Source organism: Trichosurus vulpecula, chromosome 5 (genome assembly GCF_011100635.1).
Source record: "Trichosurus vulpecula isolate mTriVul1 chromosome 5, mTriVul1.pri, whole genome shotgun sequence".
NCBI lineage: Eukaryota > Metazoa > Chordata > Mammalia > Diprotodontia > Phalangeridae > Trichosurus > Trichosurus vulpecula.
The window spans coordinates 57853507-57874103 of NC_050577.1; the positions used below are offsets into that span (position 1 = coordinate 57853507).

General features: G+C 39.3%; 1 protein-coding gene across 3 annotated transcripts in view; it reads left to right on the forward strand.

The window, feature by feature from the left end:
• CACNB2 (calcium voltage-gated channel auxiliary subunit beta 2) overlaps positions 1-20597 on the forward strand; it is a 178256-nt gene that overhangs the window by 54365 nt on the left and 103294 nt on the right. For 2 of the 3 annotated variants that reach the window (XM_036759212.1, XM_036759213.1), the window contains exon 2: positions 11816-11935. In XM_036759212.1, the coding sequence (XP_036615107.1) occupies positions 11816-11935 (120 nt within the window). Of the gene's footprint in view, positions 1-10665; positions 10906-11815; positions 11936-20597 lie in introns of those variants that run through there. The other variant, XM_036759211.1, reaches the window with a different exon arrangement.

Consider the following 20597-nt stretch of genomic DNA (forward strand, 5'->3'; position numbering starts at 1 on the left):
AAGCATTCATCAAGCACTATATGCCAAGCCCTATGCTAAATGCTAGGGATACAAAGAGAGGCAAAAACATAGATCCGGCCTTCCAATGAATGAAAGACATCATGCAAATAGCTATGTGTGTCTATGATATACAGAATATTCCCAAAGTCTTTGGGAAGTTTTAAGCTACTGAGGCTTAAGCACTAAGGCTTTGGGAGCACCATCTGTATAGGATAAATTGAAGTGATAAATTATTGTGGAAAAAAAATACATGAAATGCTTGCTTGCATGCCATACAAAAATAAGCTTAGAAGTAATTGTCAAGATTAACTTTGAGGACTTGGGGGGTAGGAGAACTCTTGATATGTATTCCAAATGTATATTCCAAATGTAATTAGGAATATTTTATTTTTCATAAATTTGAAAAAATAATTCCAATAACAGGAGACATATTTGATGAATTAAACTGAAGTATTTTAGAGATTTTTTTCTTATTTGATTCTACGAGGTTAAGTAGTAGTATATTATCCCCATTTTGTACATGATGTTTAGATTAGGCAAAATGACTTACCCAAAGTCATTCTGTTACTATATGGCAGAGTGGAGACTTGAATGCTTCTTTCCCCACTATAACTGACAAGTACTCCTGCTCGGAAATCTGCTCCAATCTGGGCACTAATTAATAAGGCACCAATAGGTCAGACTACCATGGAAATGGAAAATTGAAATAGTGATCTAAAAATTGAGTGTTTCTTTGTGAAAGTGGGACTACTTCAAAATAATGCAAACAGAATAAGATATCCAAAATTCGAGTCCCGTCCAGGTCAAACTACCAAGGAATTCTGTGTTTCTGATTCTTTTTCTCCCTTTATCAGTTAGTCCAGTTTTAATGGCTCTAGGAACATAGGCATGACTAGAATGGTAATATGGGTTCAAGCTCAGATAAGAGTGTCCCATGCATCAACCCCAAGGAATTAAGGGTGAATCTGGTGTCACTCAGCTGTGTTCAGGTCTGGGATAATCCAAACCAAGTGAGCCCATGCTAAAGGAAAGTGCTTTGAGCCTCAGGCATATAGAATCAATCAATGAATCATCAAGTATTTATTAAATATTTGTTTGATGCAAAGTCTTGTGCTATGCAGTAAGGATTCAAAGACGTTGCCCTCAAAGCGTTTACATTCTACTGGTACAACATGAATACGTACAGATTATACAGAAATATATTTTTAAAATGAAGAAAGATTGACTTCTAGGACAGAAGGACAAGGTTCTTGTTGAACTGGGCTTCAAGTTAAGATTGCTTAAAGGATGATGGGTGGTTTGACAGTTATACTGTATAAGTATGTGCAAATAAATATTCTTACTTCATAAGAAATGCGTGTATATACGGGTCTAATTCCTTTGTGTTTCCAAAAGGAATGGATCAAAACAATAAGTTCAAGAAAACAAAACTATCATTTCGGATTAGCTGTGATAACATTAGTCGACTCAAATATCAAGAATACAGATGTTTCAAGCCATCCTAAGACATGAGAATGGAAAAAATAAGCATAGGCAAATTTTTTTTCATCAAATATTTGGCATGATAATAAAAAGGAACTGAAGAGGAACATTAGAGGGCTCTCTTAGACTAAAGTAAATCTATCCATAAGCAATAGAAATTGTAAAGATTCTTGTTCCTATAACCCTGTTAACATTAGAAGATATTGTTATGTCCATATAGTTGGACATGATGGTCCAGGCTATAATTTGGAAAGGTGTGTTTTTTCCAAGTCAATTGAACTAGCATTTATCATACACCTAATCAAAGAGAAAGTAATATATACAGGCGAGTAATGTAATACCCATAGGATGTTGTTTGTCCTTCATTTTTGAAGAGGACCAGTGACATCACAGGGAGATGTCTTGACTTGCGCATAAATTGGATTTAAGTGAGGTAGAGTTGTGCAGAGTCATCAGCCTCACTTTCTCATCCTGAGTCATCAAAGTCCAGTGGCAGAAGAAAAGGCAAGATGACTGATGATGGCCTGGGATGCCATGGATGACCTTGGTGTCTTCACCAAGCTCTGACCAAACTCTTAAGCACTGGACAGCAGCTGCTTCAGCTACCTTCATGACCATTGGAACAAATTCTTCTCATCTGCCTATTCTGCCAGGGAAAATCTTTACATGTGTGGGGTAGACATCCCCCTAATTCACTGATAGGTTTGAGGCCTGTCAGTTACCCTCAACCTGGTTTAGCCTGTCTGCTGAGGTGGTCTACTGGGATATAGCCACTACGTATGTTACAGTTTCTTGGAGCCACAGGTGAGAGTTGGACACCAGATGAAGGTGGACACCGAAAATGCATGAGCAGTCCTGAGAAAGGGTTGGCAAGCCCTCACGCAGGAGGTGCTAGTCCTCCTGAACACTCCATACACCCCACCCTTGGTATGCCAAGGATGACCATATGAAGAAATGAGAAAAGAAGTATAGCTGACCCAAGGATGCATACAAATGGCAACCTAATGTCATCAGAAGTACTAGAAAGACCATGGCCCTATTTAATAATGAACTTATTCTGGAGGAATCGAAATGAATACCAGCTGTTTCTGGCTGAAGACTGCTTCAAGCTCCTTGACCAAGAAAGCCCATATGCTTGCAAAGGTGGTATCTTACTTTGGTGTACCAATTCTGGTGGTACAAACTCACACTCCCAGATGTAACACATATTATTTATTATACACAGTTTGGAAAGTTTGTCTTTCAAAAATACCAGAAGAATAGTGGTTAAAATAGGCCATCATAGCACTAACATAAATACAAGATGTGATTCTGAAGTAATGAGATTTTCCCCCCATTGACAACAATTGCTCAATATCATTACAAGAAGAACCTGATGCAATCTATGAAGACCATAGACAGATAATGAAGATGTTCCCAAACCTTCTCTGTGGTTGAAATATCGAAAAATTCGTCTACATGGGATGTCTCCTTCATCCTCTTGTAATTGGTATTCTGTCGCCATCACTATACATAAATGACTTTTTAAAATGTCTATAACAATCTTTTTTTGCAAATTGAAATAGCTTTCATTTATTCCTCATCCTCCTCAACCTCTCAGCAGTATTGGATGTTGTTAAGCCACCCTTCCTCTATTATACTCTTACCCCTTTTGGCCTCTCTAATATACCACTTTCCTACTTCTTTCCCTACTTCTCTGGCTACTGTTTCTTGGTCTCTTTTGGCTGGTTCCTTACCTTCTTTTTACCCCTTAAAGCGAACGATTACTCAAAGTGGTCTCCCCTTTGCTCTCCTCTGCCTTTATTCTCTTCCCTAATAGTCTCAACTGCTCCCATGACTTCAACTATCACTGCTAAGTGGAAGACTTTCCAAAGCTTATCTCCAGCCTGCATCACCACCACCACCACCACCACCACCACCACCACCATCACCATCACCATCACCATCATCATTATCATCATCCTTTAAGATTTAAAAAGCATTTTACTTATGCTATCTCATTTGACCTTCACAACAACCCTGAAAGCTAGATGATGTTATAATCCCATTTTACAAATGAGGAACCTAAGGCTGAGAAAAGTAGAATGAGTTGCTCAGGGTTATACCCTGTTTAGTGTCTGAGGCTATATTCAAACTCAGGTCTTCCAGGCTCCAACTCCAGTACTCTACCTTCTACACCAACTACCTGTCCCACATTTCCAGCTGCCCTGCTGTTCATGCGTACTTGTACTACCTAAAGCTCAACATGTTCAGAACAGAACTTAACATCTTTTCCCCAAAATGATTTCCTACTTATAAATTCTCTTTTTGCTAGCAATATCGCGATTCATCCCATCACCTGTATTTGAAACCTCAGTATATTATCTGTCCATTGCATCCAATCATTTACTAAGCCCCATCTCTTAAATGCTTAATGCCAGTAGCCAGACACCCCATCTCTTGGGGTGTCTTATTTAAAATAATCTCAGATAGTGTAATGCAGATTGGCAGCTGTATTTGACTGCTGATTACTCTTCCAATTCTTGCACATTCTTTGTGTGGGCTCTGGGCTAACATTAGCCTTGGTTATGGAACAACACAGATGCTTGTGAACTACCCTGCTTAGCACATGGATAGTATAAAGAAGGAAAGGCCCTAGCCTCGTATCATAAATGCTTCTGATGCATTTCCCCTCTCAACCTCCAGTCGCTTCTCAGGCTATGCTGATGTTCATAGCATTCACTCTTGCTCCATGTTCTCCTTGTCACCTTGTATGATATACATTAGCCCCTTTCCGACCGTCTGGGTCTTTTCCTAAATGTTGAGGTAGAAGTCTTGGGGCAGTGATCTATACCTGAATTAGTCATGTTCTAGATGGCCGATGGAGAGGGCTTCCATAGTCAGTGTGTTACCAAATTCTGTTCATTCTTTCTTTGTAATATCTGTCATATATGCCACCTTCTCTCCTCTGACACTGATGCACCCTGATCACCTCACACTTGGGCTCTTGCAATAGCTGCTAATTGGTTTGCCTTCCATGAATTTCTCCTTACTCCAGCCCATCCTTCACTCAGCCGTAAGATTGAAAGCACACATTTGAGCATATCACCTTCTACTCAGTAAACTCCAGTGGCTCCCTATCGTCTTCAGGATCGAATATAAAATTCTTTATTTGGCTTTTAAAGCCTTTCCTAACTTATCTCCCTACCACCTTTCTAGGCTTTTTATACCTCACTCCTTCCCCACTGCTTCCCCCAACCCCCTATGTATTCTGCAATCCAGAGACAAATGAGTTCCTTGCTATTCTTCCCAGAAGGCACTCCATCTATCAGCTGTGCATTTTCACTGGCTGAAATTTCCCCATGCCTGGAATGCTCTCTGTCTTAATCTCTACCTCCTGGTTTCTCAGCTTCCTTCAAGTCCCAGCTAAAATCCCACCTTCTACAAGAAGCCTTTCCTATCCGCTTTTAATGCTTGAGCCTCCCTTCTGTTAATTACCTCCAATTTATCGTGCATTTTTTGTGCATAGTCGTTTGTACATTCTCTCTCCCATTAGACTGAGCTTCTTGAAAACAGGGACTGTTTTTGGTTTGTTTGGGATTGGGGGGATGGGGAAGGAGTTGTTTTCTTATCCTTATATCTCTAGTGTTTAGCACAGTATCTGGCACACAGTAGGCACTTAAAAGTCTGTTGACTTGACAATGTGCTTCATGCTAGACAGCATACCATTGCCCCCTTTTCCTACTATACTGACATTATTGATCCTACTTGTGCAGTATCTCACCAATGTGTTCCTCTCTGTTCTCATTATCTCCTCCCTGGGCCTTTGCCATAGCTGTCTAATAATGTCCCTACCTACAATCCCTTCCTCCTCCAATCTTTAATTGTGATACCAAAGTAATCTTTCCTGTGGACTCTAAGAGCCTACTATATGCATTGTAGTGCGCTAAAAATGCTAAACAAATATTTGTTGGAATAATTTCCTTATGCATAAGACCTGATCAGTTGCCAAATCATATCATCTATACCTTCACACCATTTGTATGCATCCCTTTCTTTTTTTTCTTTGAATAATATTTTATTTTCCCTCAGTTTCATATGAAGACAATTTTTAACATTTTTTTAAATTTTGAGTTACAAATTTTCTGTCTTCCTCCCTCACTTCCCCCTTCCTGAGATGATAAGAAATTTGATATAGGTTGTATATGTTCAATCTTGCAAAACTTCTTACCATATTAGTCATGATGTGAAAGAAGACACAGACCCAAAGGGAAAAAACATGAAAAATATAGAAAATGAAAAATAGTATGCTTCAATCTGCATTCAGACTCCATCAGTTCTTCCTCTCAAGGTAGATAGCATTTCATATCCTTTGGATTTGTTTTTTGAATTTTCTTGGATTGTATTGCTGAGACTAGCTGTCATTCACAGTTTTTCATCATATAATATTGCTATTACTATGTACAATGTTCTCCTGGTTCTTCTCGTTTCACTTTACATCAGTTCATATATGTCTTTCCAGTTTTTTCCGAACCCATCTTGCTTATCATTTCTTATAGCACAATAATATTCCATTACAATCATATACTACAACTTGTTCAGCCATTCCCCAATTGATGAGCACTTCCTCAATTTTCAGTTCTTTGCCACCACAAGTAAAAATCAGTCCTCCCCCCCCATTTTTAAAAATCTCTTTGGGATGTAAACCTAGTAGTAGTATAGCTAGATCAAAGGGTATGCACAATTTTATAGCCCTTTGGGCATAGTACCAAATTGCTCTCCAGAATGGTTGGATCAATTCACAACTCCACCTACAATGCATCAGTGTCTCAATTTTCCCACACCCTCTCCAACATTTATCATTTTCCTTTTCTGTCATATTAGCCAGTCTGTTAGGTGTAGGGTGGTACCTCAGGATTATTATAATTTGCATTGCTCTCATCAATAGTGATTTAGAGGTATGTATCCCTTTCCATCCATTCATACAGCCACCACCCTAGTACAAACCCTCACCATCTCTTGCCAAGACTATTGCAAAAGCCTTCACATTGGTCTTCATGTCTCAATTTTCTCCTCAATCAAATCCAGCCTCCATGTAACTGCCAAGGTGACTTTCCTAAAGTGCAGGTCTTCCCACTCCATTCCATTTATTCAGTAAATTCCAGACGCTCTCTCTTGTCTCCCAGATCACATATAAAATCTTTTGTTTGGCATTTGAAGATCCTTATAACCTGACTCCTTCCTATCTTTCCACTCATCTCATCTTTTACTCCCTTCCAAGAACTCTACATTTCAACTCTGCTATCCTTCTTGATCTTCGTACATGTCCCTCCATCTCTAGTCCCTGTGCTTTTGCGCTGGCTATCCTCTATGCTTGGAAGGCTTGGCCTCACCTCCATTTCTTAGTTTCACTTATTTTTCTTCAAGATTAAGCTCCCATGGTACATTCCACAGATTCCTTATTCCCTTCCCCCTCCCTCACATGCTAGACCCTTCACCTCTTAAGTTGCCTTAGATCTACTGTGTATGTGCCTATCTATGTATGCATGTAGATTTCCCTATTAGAATGTAAGCTCCTTGAGGACAAGGACTTTTTTCTTTTCTATTAATTTTTTTGCCTTTTTTTAGTACCACCAGCACTTAGCACAGTACCTGACACTAAGCACTTAATAAATGCTTACTGATTGATCATGTAATTCTTCTGTTCAAACCACTTCCAAGGCTTGGAATTGTTTATCAAATGATATCAAATTACTTATCTTCACCATGATATTCTAAGCCTTCCACAACTTGCCATCCCCTTACCTTCAAGTCTTCTATCATTTCTGTTCACAATCACCTATGCTATGTGTGTGTAAGCTGTGTCAGTTGCCTCTGACACTGTCACGGAAGTGATTATCCACTCAATATACTTGGTGGCCTAGCCCTAATTTTATAAGGACATTTTTGAAATTGCCATGTAAAATCGAACTTTAAGCAGTTCTACTCCAATGTCTCCTCAGGAGGTGGAAGTACTCCCGTATTTCACAGGCTGTGCCAGGCAAGTGTAATTTATCATGGGTCCTGCCAAGCTGGAAAAAGCTTTAATATGAGCTCAGTGAGAGACAACATCTCTACTGTCCACGGATCAACTTAACTAAATGTGGAGATCCCCATTATTAGGTTGACTGATGGGTGGCAAATTCTTGGTCACAAATCCTCTTGAAGAGAGCTTGTGGTCTGCCCCAAATGAAACCACAAGTCCTTGAAGTAATTGACCTCTATATTAACTTACTAGGAGTATTATCTGTTGATGCTATGATTGCTAGGAATGCCATTTTCCTTATAAGCTCTCTATTTCAGTTTTTTCTTTCTGCTTTCATGCTTTGAACCTCTTAGTGTTTAGTCATAACATAAACATAAATGTTTGTTGAACTTTGGGATTGAATTTTTCTCAGGGTATGCACATGTGCACCCAGACTTTCTGGAAAGATTTCTGAAAGTATAGGTTTGCTATTTTTGATGGGTTGGCTAATTACAACGATAATAAACACTGCCTAAAAGTTTAAAACAAATAGATTCAGTTGATGATGGGGTGACAGAACACTACGTGATTTTGCCCATATTTGTACTCCCTCCATCAATGAAGCCTAAAACCACTCCACTATTTCTTGTTGTCTATGGTTCTTATCTACATCTTTCCATAAATCCCTTTTAAAGGATCTGCCAAATGTACTAGGACTTTTTTCTAGTTTTCTTATTAACTCGAGGAGAGCAGTAAAGTACTCATACTGCCTTATCTTTTGTCTCTTACTTTTGCCACATGACCAGCTTACCTCTATTTCCTCTATCTTTCTCTCAGTCAGTCAAAGAACATTAAGTGCCTACTATGTGCTATGCATTGTACTAAGCACTGGAGATACAAAGAATGGCCCAAAAGTGGTCAGTCCCTGCTGTCAAGGAGCTCCCATGCAAACAACTATGCACAAATAAGATATATACAAGATAAATTGGGGGTACTGTCAGAGGAAAGAGACAAACTTTAAATAGGACTGGGAAAGGTTTCTTGAAGAAGGTGGGACTTTAGCTGACACTTGAAAGAATCCAGTAAAACCAGAGGCAGAGATGAGGAGGGAAAGAGTTTCAGGCATGGAGGATAGCCAGGAAAAACACTGGGAATCTGGAGATGAAGTGTCTTGTGTGAGAAGCAGCAAAGAGGCTAGTTTCACTATATCACAGAATACAAGGAAGGAATGGAGAGAAGAGGGAGGGAGGAAGGAAGGAAGCAAGCATTTATTAAGCACCTATTATGTGCCAGGCACTGTGATAAGTGCTTGACAAATATTATCTCATTTGGTCCTCACAGCAACTCTTGAGAGGTAGGTTGTATTATTATCCCCATTTTACAGTTGAGGAAAACAAAAGTTAAGTGACTTGCCCAGGATCACATAGCTAGTGAGTGTATAAGGCTGGATTTGAATTCGGGTCTTCCTGACTCTAGGTCCAGTGTTTTCTGTTCATTGGACCACCTACCTGCGTCATGGAGAGGAATATGGGGAAGAGGGGAAATGTAGGAAGGAGGCAGTTTATGAAGGTCTTTGAAAACCAAACAGGTTTTTATATTTAATCCCAGAGGTGATTAACAGGTGGCCACTGGAGTTTATTGAATAGGGGTATGATATGGTCAGACCTGGTTTTTAGGCAGGTCCGTTTGACAACTCTATGGAGAGTGCATTGGAAGGGAGAGAAACTTGGGGGTGCGGTCGGGGCAAATTGCAGGCTATTTCAGTAGTTCAGGTGTAAGGTGATGAGGACCCACACGTGGGTGGGGGCATTGTCAGATGAGAGAAGGGTGTTTACATGAGAGATATTATAAAGATTCAATAAGGGAGCCTGGGTGATGGGAGGATAGAATAAGTAAGACACTATTCCTAGAGATAGTTGCTTTGAAAGAGCAAAGCGTGATGATTTACATTTACCCCATAGCCTAATTACTTGCATACTAGTCAATGAATCTTTCAAAATTAGACATTGCACTTCAAGTCCCTCAGGAGAGTTGGGTTCTAGACCTCTCCATGGCCAAGTGCAAGCTTTGTGATTTTAGACAAGGAATTAACTTCTCTGAACTGCCGTTCCTTCTTTTAGGGAGAGAAAAGGATTTCAGTTACGTAATCTCTTAGCTCCCTTTGAGCTCTAAAATTCTGGGGATTTGTGAATATGAGCTTGTGAAGTTAATAATACTTTTACATCCAACCAACTGAAGTATCTCCTTAGCCAGAGCCAATAACTAACAATCTGTGCTTTCAGATTTCTCCATGATTAGTATTACAACAGTCCACACTTGAATTTAGCATGCACAGTTACTAATAGCAGTCTCTCACTGGGAAGCAGTTCCCTGTCATTTTTAGTTCTGCTAAAGCGATTGCTTTAGAAACCCATGATCATAATTCATGCCCTAATTAAATGTGTGCAGACGTGTCTCTTGCATCTGATTTAGGAGACGACAAATAGCAATCTAAATTTGCATTATGATGGATGAAAATCATGTGCTCTTCCCTGCCCAGAATGTTTTGGATGACATCTCTCTTCTCTCTGCTCTTCATATGGATGTCTTACAGCAGAAGCCCCACATTTTTGTAGCAGCTAAGGTGTTCTTTAAAATGCTGTATAGCAATGGGAAGAGGGCATTAGAGGAAAAGAACAGGTACTGTATCCCTGAGAGTGAATTTCACTGGTGGCAGAGACATGATAAAAATATGACACCCTGCCAACGACTTCAGATCCAAAGGGCCCTTTCCAGCTGTTTACACTTGAGACGTGAAATAGCAATTTGACATAGACTCCCAGTGTGATGTGAGCATCTGCGTAAAAGGCGACATATAGAGCATGCCCAGTGATGTGCTGGGCTCCCTCCCTCCCCCACCCCAATCAGATCTCTGAAGATATGGATTGAACTTTGCACTTGCAAATGTCATGGAATACATTTTGCACTGGATTTTTAAAAGGTTCTCATGTCTTACAAGTAATTTCTTTGAACCACCCCCACCCACAAAAAAAGCAGCCACATTCATCCTCTGTATAGCAGGATGCATCAAGTTTAGCCGGAGTTGAAGCCTCTCTTCGGAATCTACTTGGAAGTGTTCTCTGTTTATTGTAGCAGCGCACAGTCAGATTTAGGTGTGCTCTTTCGCTTTCTGGGATGGAAAAAAAATGAGAACCTGCTCGGATCAGAGTCCTTCCGAGCAGAGAGACTGAGAGAAGGAAGGAAACGAAGGGGCTTGCAGCAGAGTATGGCCAAGGAAGGCTCAGTGATTCCACAGGGCTCAGCGCACACATGCCGGGTGAGAGTCTGTGCTGGGCGCTGCAGCTGCGGACAATAACTGAGCTGTCTGGCTAATGAAGGCCACCTGGATCAGGCTTCTGAAAAGAGCCAAAGGAGGGCGGCTGAAGAATTCGGATATCTGTGTAAGAACCAATTGCTTTTTTGGGGCGCTATCAGTCTGCTCTTGGTCTCTGCTGCTGCTAAGGCTGCTGCTGCTGCTACTGAGGCATTGACTGAAAGCAAAAGCTTGTATGATTGAATTAATATGCTCATGATGACAAGGTAGTGAGGGAGATGGCTCACGTTTCTCAGATCCCCTTGTGCCGTGCCTAGCTGCAAAAGCAGATTGTTTATGTGTGTGGGTTTGTTTGGGTTTGTTTGTTTTGGGTTTTTTTTTATTTTGCAGACATCTTTAGGACCCCATTATTTGTGGATGCCTAAGTATGTTATTCAAAGGTTGAGTCGTACTGGCACCTTGTGATTTTGTCATGGGGAGAACGTGTCAGGTAAAACCTAGTGTAGAGAAGCTCTCAAATTGTCAGGGATGTCAGATCATGGCCATGATATTTTCAAGAGCTTTGGTTCACAGTGATTTTCCTTTGAGAAGGAGGGAGGAGAGACAGAGAAAGAGAGAGAGAGAGAGAAGCGGAGGGGAGGGGAGAGAGTTAGTTGTCCCTTTGCTTATTCTGAATTACCTTTGTTTATGTGAGCCTTATTTTGCCCAGAGCTATCCTTGAAACCCCTCTGTCCTACAGCTCTGCACTGCAGCACTCACCTGGTTTTACCACACAGAAACTTGCTCCTGGTACAAAAAGCTGACTAATTAGATGTCAAGATTGTACAGGAGATATGGCCTGTCTGGAACACCTGTCCTGGTCCATGATCATCATGTCATCACTATCATCCCAGGAAAAAAAAAAAAACAAACCACACCATAATTCTATAGCCTATAGATCTTTCTCACATTCTAGATGAAATGCTAATGTTGACTTTTCTTCCCCCAATGCAAGGTGTCTCTTTCTAATCTCTTTTAACGTTGATGTTTTTCTTCAGGGTTCGGCAGACTCCTACACTAGCCGTCCATCTGATTCAGATGTCTCTCTGGAGGAAGACAGGGAAGCAGTGCGGAGAGAGGCAGAGAGACAGGCCCAGGCCCAGCTGGAAAAAGCCAAGGTGAAGCATGTTTTCACATCATGTCTTTTCAAGCTAGCCTCTAGTGTCCATAGTGGCCACCTGTGGATGTTTCCCAGAAAGCTGATTTTGGGACCCTTGGAAATTCTGTCAGACTGTCTGGCTTGAGCAAAGTGTAGGAAAAGCTGTTTGTTCCTATTATTTGCTATATAAATGAAATTGGCTTAGAGAGAGAGCATTTATTGAGCACTCGCTGTTTAGAGAACAATCTGGCATGGGGGGTGGGGGAAGGGTTTATTTTCTTGTTTGTTCACATATATTGTCCACTTATTGGGGGCACCTGTGTTATAGAGGAACTTTGTGTGTCTGAGAAGGAAAATGACATTTCTTCTTCCTAAGAAAAGTATTTTGCTTTATGAATGCCACAAGTTATTCCAACAAACCATTTAAAATAAGGTATTTCTAGTTATCATATGTAAACTTTAAGCTTCAGTCATTTCCCCAGATGGGTGTTTGCAATAGTGTTTTCTTACATCTTTCATTTAGCAGGGAAATGTTTTGCATTAAAAAGTACTCGGATTTGAACTGGCCAAGAGAAATGAGAACTGTGAGTTTAGGATTTTATGGGTAAGATAATAATGGCCATTTGTACAGCCCATTTCCTCACACTAGTTAGTGACTCCTTCCCTTCAGTTGATTTGTCTCTCTTCCACTACCTTAAAAAAGAAGGGGGAAAGTAGCACATTTTAGAACTAGCTCATGCTGAGAACAAGGATTTGGTTCTCCAGATTTGATGGGCTTAGGTGGTTCCTCTTTCTATATAATTGCTTTGCCAGATAATCCAACAAGTTTTTTGGATGCTAGGTAACTTCTGAGTGGATATGTTTCATTGGGATTATTGGTCGGTCAGGTTTTTTTATTTGTTTTTTTAAAGGAGTCACAGATCTGAAAGGAAAGGGATCAAGTACTGTGATTATCTTGTTGAAAAAATATGGGTAACATTAGAGCCAATACTGCTGAGCGGATGCATCTCTCAGGGATAAGTAAATCTATGTGTGTTGCTATGGGAATCTGGCTTCGCACTATTGGCTTGAATGCATGGACAGTCCTTATGTAATATTCATGACCTGTAGCACAGCTGCCATAGTAGTTTACAGAGAAACTACCAGCAGACCTTGACTTTTTAAAAGCTGTATTTCTGTACATCAAAACAATGTTCTCCCTTCAGTTGGCTGAGAAGTCAACGCCAGGTCTAACACTGTCTCTGACTGCTAGACAACTCCTAAACAGCGGGAGTAGGGAGGTATTGTGACAAGGAACGCTGATAAAGCAAGGTGTGGCTTCGTCTTCCAAGAACTCATTAGCTATTCCCAAGTTAAAGGCTTAAAACATCACTAGTTTTGGACGGAGGATAAAAATATGGAAAGAAGAAGCTGATCGTCTATCTGTATGTGCAGTAGGCGGTGTTATTCCAATATCATTGATACATGTAACATACATAGTCTTAAATATTCTAGCTGCTTCTCTATTTTCTACCAACTTGCAGAGAGGTGTCAGGAGAAATTATATTTCGTTTAATTTCCTAGAGATAAGATTTTCCATTTGTAGATGATTTATTCATTTAATTTCCACATATTAAAATGAACAAAACCCCATCTTAGATTCCTATCACATTACTTAACAAAACAGCATCGCATAGATTTGGTTTCCAAATCTGTAGCTGTCTCATCGGAGTTTCTTGCCTCTTTCATGACTCCGTTTGCACGCAGGAACAAGTGACGCAGCTGCTTTTGACTTTTTTATTTTTATTCTTTGGAATATACTCTTGGTAAATGTGTTGATCTAAAAGAAGTCATTAGAATTCTGTTTGCCATACAGACAAGAAAAGGAAAACAAACTGTATGGATAATTGAGAGGAAGAGGAAATTGAAGAGAATTTAGAGCAAATACAAAGCCACTGAAAAACTGTTGCTAATGTCGAATGGAAATAGATTAAGTGAGTCCACTTCACTTCCTAAAACTAGGTCAATATCTAAACCTCAGGAACATAATGGTGAGCTACATCAGAATAGATCATAATCAGGATTTCATCTCAAAAAAAGGTCATTTTAGCTCCCAGACTGACTTAATTTTTAAATGAAAATTTGATCTGTGTATATGTGTGTATGTATAATATATGTGTGTATATATGTATGTACATACACATATTAATAATAGATACTTCCTTAAAGAAGGAAAGTAAACAATCTTTAAAATGGGGGGTTATCTATCTATCAGCTTTATCTCTTCTGTTATCATTTTATCTCCTCCTATGCCAATATATCATCATGACTTATTGAGACAGTCTGGCACATAGTAGATATTTAATAAATATTTATTGATTGATTTTGACAGGATGATAGTTTAGATATTTAAATATACATGCCAGAGTCCTATTCGTCCTATAAGGCCAAATTCTTCCAAGCTTTTAAATTTCTTTGATCTTCCATAGATATAGGTTTTCACAAGAGCAATCTAGTAGGTCAATGGAAGAGCCAGGAGCTGATTTTAGCAACCCTTTTAAAGGTCTGAATGACATATAGGTTTGCTACATTGTAAACCTTTGCTCTCCCTACATTGTCTCTAAGAATGAAGGTAAATAGCAAGTTAATATTGTTACCACTGAGGGGATGGAAGAACTCTTAACATAAAAAAGAAGTCAATTGGGGCAGGACCCATTTGTTACTTGTATTATCAGCTTCAGAGATATCAAAAGGCAAGGACTTTATAGAGCATTATGTATTACAGAAATGTGAGCTGTTACTTCTCTTGGTATGTCTGTACCTAGTATCACACCTTCCACATACTGAGCACTTCATCAATTAACAAATATTTATTAAGTGCCTACTATGTGTCATGCACTGTGCAGGGTGCTAGGAATAAAAATGCAAAAGTGAAACAGGCCCTGTTCTCGAGGGTATACATTCTGCTTGAACAGTAAAAATCTGAATGAATATTTATTTAAACTTATTCATTTATTTAGAGAAATTTCAAGTCAAGAAAATCTTAGAGTAGTGAGATATATATATATATATATATATATATATATATATATATACCCCTCAGACATAGAGCTTTTAAAAAATTTAGATTAAAAATTATTTTCCCAGTCAGTTTTAATCCTACCTTTCCATTGGCTTATTTTGTAAAGTTTCATATTGCAGTAGAAAATATTGGCCCTCTGCTTTATGATGTTCTCTTCACCTTCTTCTGGACACTTAACTACTATCAAGGATCCAAATATTTAGATTGACAAAAGAAGAGTAGTGAATAAATATTGCTGAACTTTCCTGCTATCTAGGTCCATTTTTTCCTCCAAAAATACAGACCTAGCTATTGACAAATGCAGAATTTCAAACTGTACAAGAACTCCTTGGGCTGACACTATCCCTCCATATAAAGTCTAACTGACATGACTTGCTAGTACTAGCTAAAGTCATACTTCTCCCTGCTCTCATGAGACTGTGAAGTGAAGGCTTAAGCAGTTGCCTTTATTTTATTTAGCTACTGCTGAACGGGGTGTTGAAGTTAAGAAAACACACTTTGGATCTACCCAAGATGGATGGGTTTATAATGGTAGAGCCAAACTTCTCTGGTCCTCTCATATTACCATTCTCTTGTTTCAGCCTGTCATTGATATTCCTCTCTTCCTTTAGTCTCATCATGTCTTTGCCCAACTTCTTTTTTCTTCTCTTCTGTCTTTGAAAACATGGTCCTGCTCTTTTGCAGTATTCATATTTCTACTTGTACTCTTGATCTCCTCCCTACCTACTCTTCCTAGGCTCCATCAATTATCCCCCACTTTTCTTGCATTTCAAATTTCTCTCTCTACTCATTCCTTTCCTTCCATTACCATTTTCTGCCTGTTCTCCCTTTCACTGCCAAACTTCTCCAACATGTGGTCTGTGCTCAATGGATCAATTTCTTCTCTTCCCACTCTCTTTTTGGTCTGGCTTTCATCCCAACTCTTCTACAGTAACTGCTTTCTCAAAAATCACTGGTGTTTTTCTTTTTTATTTCTTAACCACTAAGTCTCTGACCTTTCCAAAGTCCTCAGGTCCCTTGATTTCACGATACCCTCTTCTCATTATCCTTCTGTTGCCTCAATAACAGCTGCTTCTTTGTGTTTCTTTGGTTTTTCTTCATTCTTCTAAATCTTGACCTAGCTATTTCACAAGGCTGTAGCCTTACAACTTCTTTTATTATTTCCCTACATCCTCTCCATTGTCAATGTCATTCATTCCTACTGTTATCAGCTCTATGCAGGCCATTTACAAATATACATCTCTATCCCTGATCTCTTTTTCAAAATCCAGACTGATATTTCTGTTTACCTGATAACCTTCATCTGGCCATCCCACCAATTCCCCGGTCTCAACATAACTAAGACAAAATCCAGCATTTCTCTTCCTAAATCCTGCCACCTCTTTCAGATTTCTCCATCTCTGACAATGACACTAGTCATAAATCAGAGTCGTCCTCGACTCATTGCTCCCTATCCTCCCACACATCTTCCATCTCCAAGTCCTATAAATTGTACTTCTTCAACAGCTCTCCCATCCATTCCCTCCTTACTATCACAACGCTAGCTCAGGGCCTCATAGCCTCCAATGGGGACACTTGCAACAACAGCTAGTCCTACATATTGCTGTCAGATTTCTGACCATGATGTACATGAATAATCACATTGTATCACTTTGTAGATCCATCACTGGATCCCTGTGACCTACTAAATATTTCGAAATGCATCTTAGCTTTATATTCAACTTCACAATCTGTGGCTCTACCCTATTTTGCAGCTTTATTTAATATTACTCTGCCTCATGTATTCCAAAAAAATTAGATCACTCACCATTCCCAATGACTTCTCACAATCCTCTTCTTCCGTGTCTTTTCTTATATTGTAATGCCAGCCCTTCCTCTGTACCTATGGACATTTTTTCCATCTCTCCAGGTGCAACTCAAATGGAACCTACCCAAATCCTTCCAGCTGAATTTCTTTTTCTCATAGCACTTTGTTTTTTTCCTATGCACTTGAAATTTTCATCTATCTTAAACTTATTGGTGCACATGTCTTATTTCTCCCTATGTATTGTAAACTCCTCAAAGATAGGGACTATATCCCATTTACCTTTGTGTCTTCTCCAGCCCTCATCCCAATTTTCTGTATCAGTAGGTATGTACTATTTTGTTTTTATTTGATTTAATGATATTCTGGTCTTGTAGACCTAAGAATTAGTCACCTTTGATTCCTTCCTCTCTGCATGCATCTTATCAGTTTTCTTCATTTCCTCTCTCCATCTTTTCTTTTCTATATCCTTTACCACGATGCTAACCTAGACCCTTATAACCTCATGCCTGAATTATTACAGATGATAATAGGTAGCGTTTATATAGCACTTTCTTATTTGCAAAGACCTTTATGTGTGCAATCTCATTTGATTCTTACAACAACCCTGTGAGGTCTTTTAAGTAATCTCCCTACTTGAATCAATCCTACATGCTTTTGCCAGATTGATCTTCCTAAAATACCGCTTTGCACACAACACTTTCCTACTCAAAATCCTTCAATGACTCCTCATTTCCTACATGATGAAGCCCCAACTCCTTGCCTTGGCAATCAAAGCCCTTTATAATCTGACCTCTACCTATAGGGGCCAGATTATATAGCTCTCTATTCTATAGTAAGCTAGATTATACATAGATATATAATCTTATCTTACCAATATTCTCTCACTAGTGTCCCCACTCCATTCCAGCCAAGCCATTTTACTTGCCACTGTCCATATGCCCAGTGTTCTCTGCTGTTGTCCCTGTCTTTGCTTGCTACCTCCCTTCCTCCTGCCCTGGCCCCCCACCCCATCTGGAATTATTTTCTCCCTGTTTACCACTTACCTTAGCCTACTCTTCCTTCATGGCCCAGCTCATCTGTGAGGCCTACTTTAAGTGCCTTCAGTCATCAATTCTTCCCCTAAACCAGAGGTTCCCAAACTTATTTGGCCTACGGCCCCCTTTTCAAAAAAAATTACTCAGCACCCCCCTGGAAATCTACTTTCTTTGGCCCTTTAACAGCTTTTTAAAAGTTTGTGTCATTCAAAAATATACAATTTTTTAAATGACGCATCTTAAATTTAATAATTTATTGTAAATTTGTAAGTTTTTTCCTGCATTGGAATTTTGATGATGCAATATTGCCTCATCCTGGCCCTACTACTTGCTTACTGTGTGACCTGAGACAAATTGTAAGTTCTCTGAGCCTTACTTTCTATATTTAAAACATAAAAATTGCATTGGCTGGCTCATCAACTTTACAGGGTTGCTCCAAGGATTGAACGGGTTGATAAAAGGGAAACTGTCAAAAAGTATCAAATTCTGTACAATTGATTGTATCTCTCATTACTTTTCTAAAGCTTCATTTTTAAGGGTCTTGAGAGCAGGAACTTTTTCTAAATCTCCATATCCTACTGCCTAGCTCACATGCACAACTGATGTTCAATAACATTTCATTATAGTGTTAGAGAAATGGCCTCGGAGTTAGGAAGATGTGGGTTCAAATCCTGCCTCAGGTACATAATGTGACCCTCAGGGAATTACTTATATCCTCTCAGCCCTCAGATAAACTCTCCAAGACTATAAATGACAAGACAGGTTCACGTTGGATTGGAAGAGGGAGCTTCCTCACACTAATGAAATCATAAGTTTGTATAGAAAAAAATGATACCAACATCCCTGCCTATGCTAGTCCTGACTAGCTTCTTTCATTTTGTGTGTGTTCTGAACTCAAATGACAGCAATGATTAAAAACTTTTTGAATGGATGTTATGTATCGAATCTCCATTTCTGTATACTTTGTTTCCTGCACAAGTAAATTCTAAGCTCCTAGTGGGCAAGCATTCCCATCTTTTACTTACTACAGTGCCTAGCCCAACAACATATGTACAATGGAAATTCAGTATGTACTATGAATGGTTTAGGAAGGTAACAGCAAAGCCCGTTGCCTAAGATTTGAAACTAGATAGCTGTAGGAGAGCCCATGTTGGTTCTCATGCCTAGCAGGTGTTATAACAGGCCCCAGTTAACAGCTTTTGGCATCATCAAATTTTCTGGGTACTTCAGAACCATAAGTGGAATGGGTAAGGGACCACTTTGTTTCTATCTTATGGTTCAAGATCGCTTTTTCTTTTTCCTTGGACAGCTGTGGACTGAGGCCCTGGTGGTACAGCTGCAAAGACAGCTAAAAAAACATGTGATCTCCCCTTTCCTCCTCCCCTAGCAGTCACTGCTATGGACAGGCAGAATAGTGAGCAACTGAACTTCTGGCCTTTTGAGAAGCAATCTGATTCTCCAGGCCCATTTTCCTCTGGGTACAGCTGCATGAGCCCTGTATTTTGCATATGCCAGGTTTTTGAGAGATGCAGATTAGAGGAGAAGGATGCAGAAGAATACCACACACCATCACTCTCTTTCTGTACCAGATACTGAACTTTTTTTCAGCCATGCAGGCAACTCAACTCCTCCAAGATTAACAGTAGGAATGGATAGCCAGTAGAAACAAATGCTACTTCCAACAGACTGTTAAGTTAGTGGGGTGGGAACCTTTGTTAAGATACAAGAACCAACTGTCAGGCATTAGCACATTGGTGGCAGGAGTGTAGTGAGTATATTTGAAGAGGGCCACGTGGGATCTACCTGTTTAAAGAAGCAGCAGATCCCTTCAAGCCAAAACCCTGACAGTCATAAGGCAATGATGAAGAGAAAAGGAGTCCTGGCAAATTTGTTTTTCCCTAATAATGATTAAATTTCAAAATAGTACGTTGAAAAATGAGTTCTGTAGAATTCTTGAAGACAGCAATCAGAAAGACTTTTTTAAGGAGGAAAAAGAACTCTTTTCACTTGAAACATCTGGGATAAAATTTAAGATTTTTCTAAATCTGTTTAATGTGACTTCAGTTCTTGATTGATAAGATTTTGAAGCTAGCAACTCATCCTAGTTGAAAAGTAGCCCTTCTCCTTTTCTTATTTCCTTGAGATCCTTCATTCTTCCTTTCCTTCATGGTATCAGCTTCCCCAATTTCCCAATTATAGCACTATACAAATATGGAAAAGGAAGTTGCAAAGAGGCAAGTTTATACATGATGTCAGAAAAACCTTCCTAACAATACGAGCTGTCCAGAAGTGGAATAAATTTTCTCAAAGAGGCAATGCCTCACCATTCTTGGCCAACAATCATTTGTCCAGTATGTTATAATGGGGATTCTTTATAAGTATACATTGAACTAAGTAAAGGGTTAGCTAACTGTGGTCCACAGGCCAAATTAAGCCTGATTTCTGTTACTGTATTGTGCACAAGCTAAGAACAATTTTTACATTTTAAAAAAATTATGCCTAGCTCATGGGTCATACAAAAAACAGATGGCAGACTGGATGTGGCCCAGTGACCACAGAATTAGATGACTCTTAAGGTCCCTACCAACCCTCAAAATGATTTTTTAAATTCAGCAGTCTCTAAAGTCTCCTCCGTATTTGACGATTGATGTATTGTCTATGAAAGATTTTTCAAAGGATGTGGCTGAGAATGGGATAAATGGATGAATTATAAGACCTAAGATCTGTCATATTATCAAGACAAATGGCTAATCCAACTAAAAAATATCAAAAACTCTCT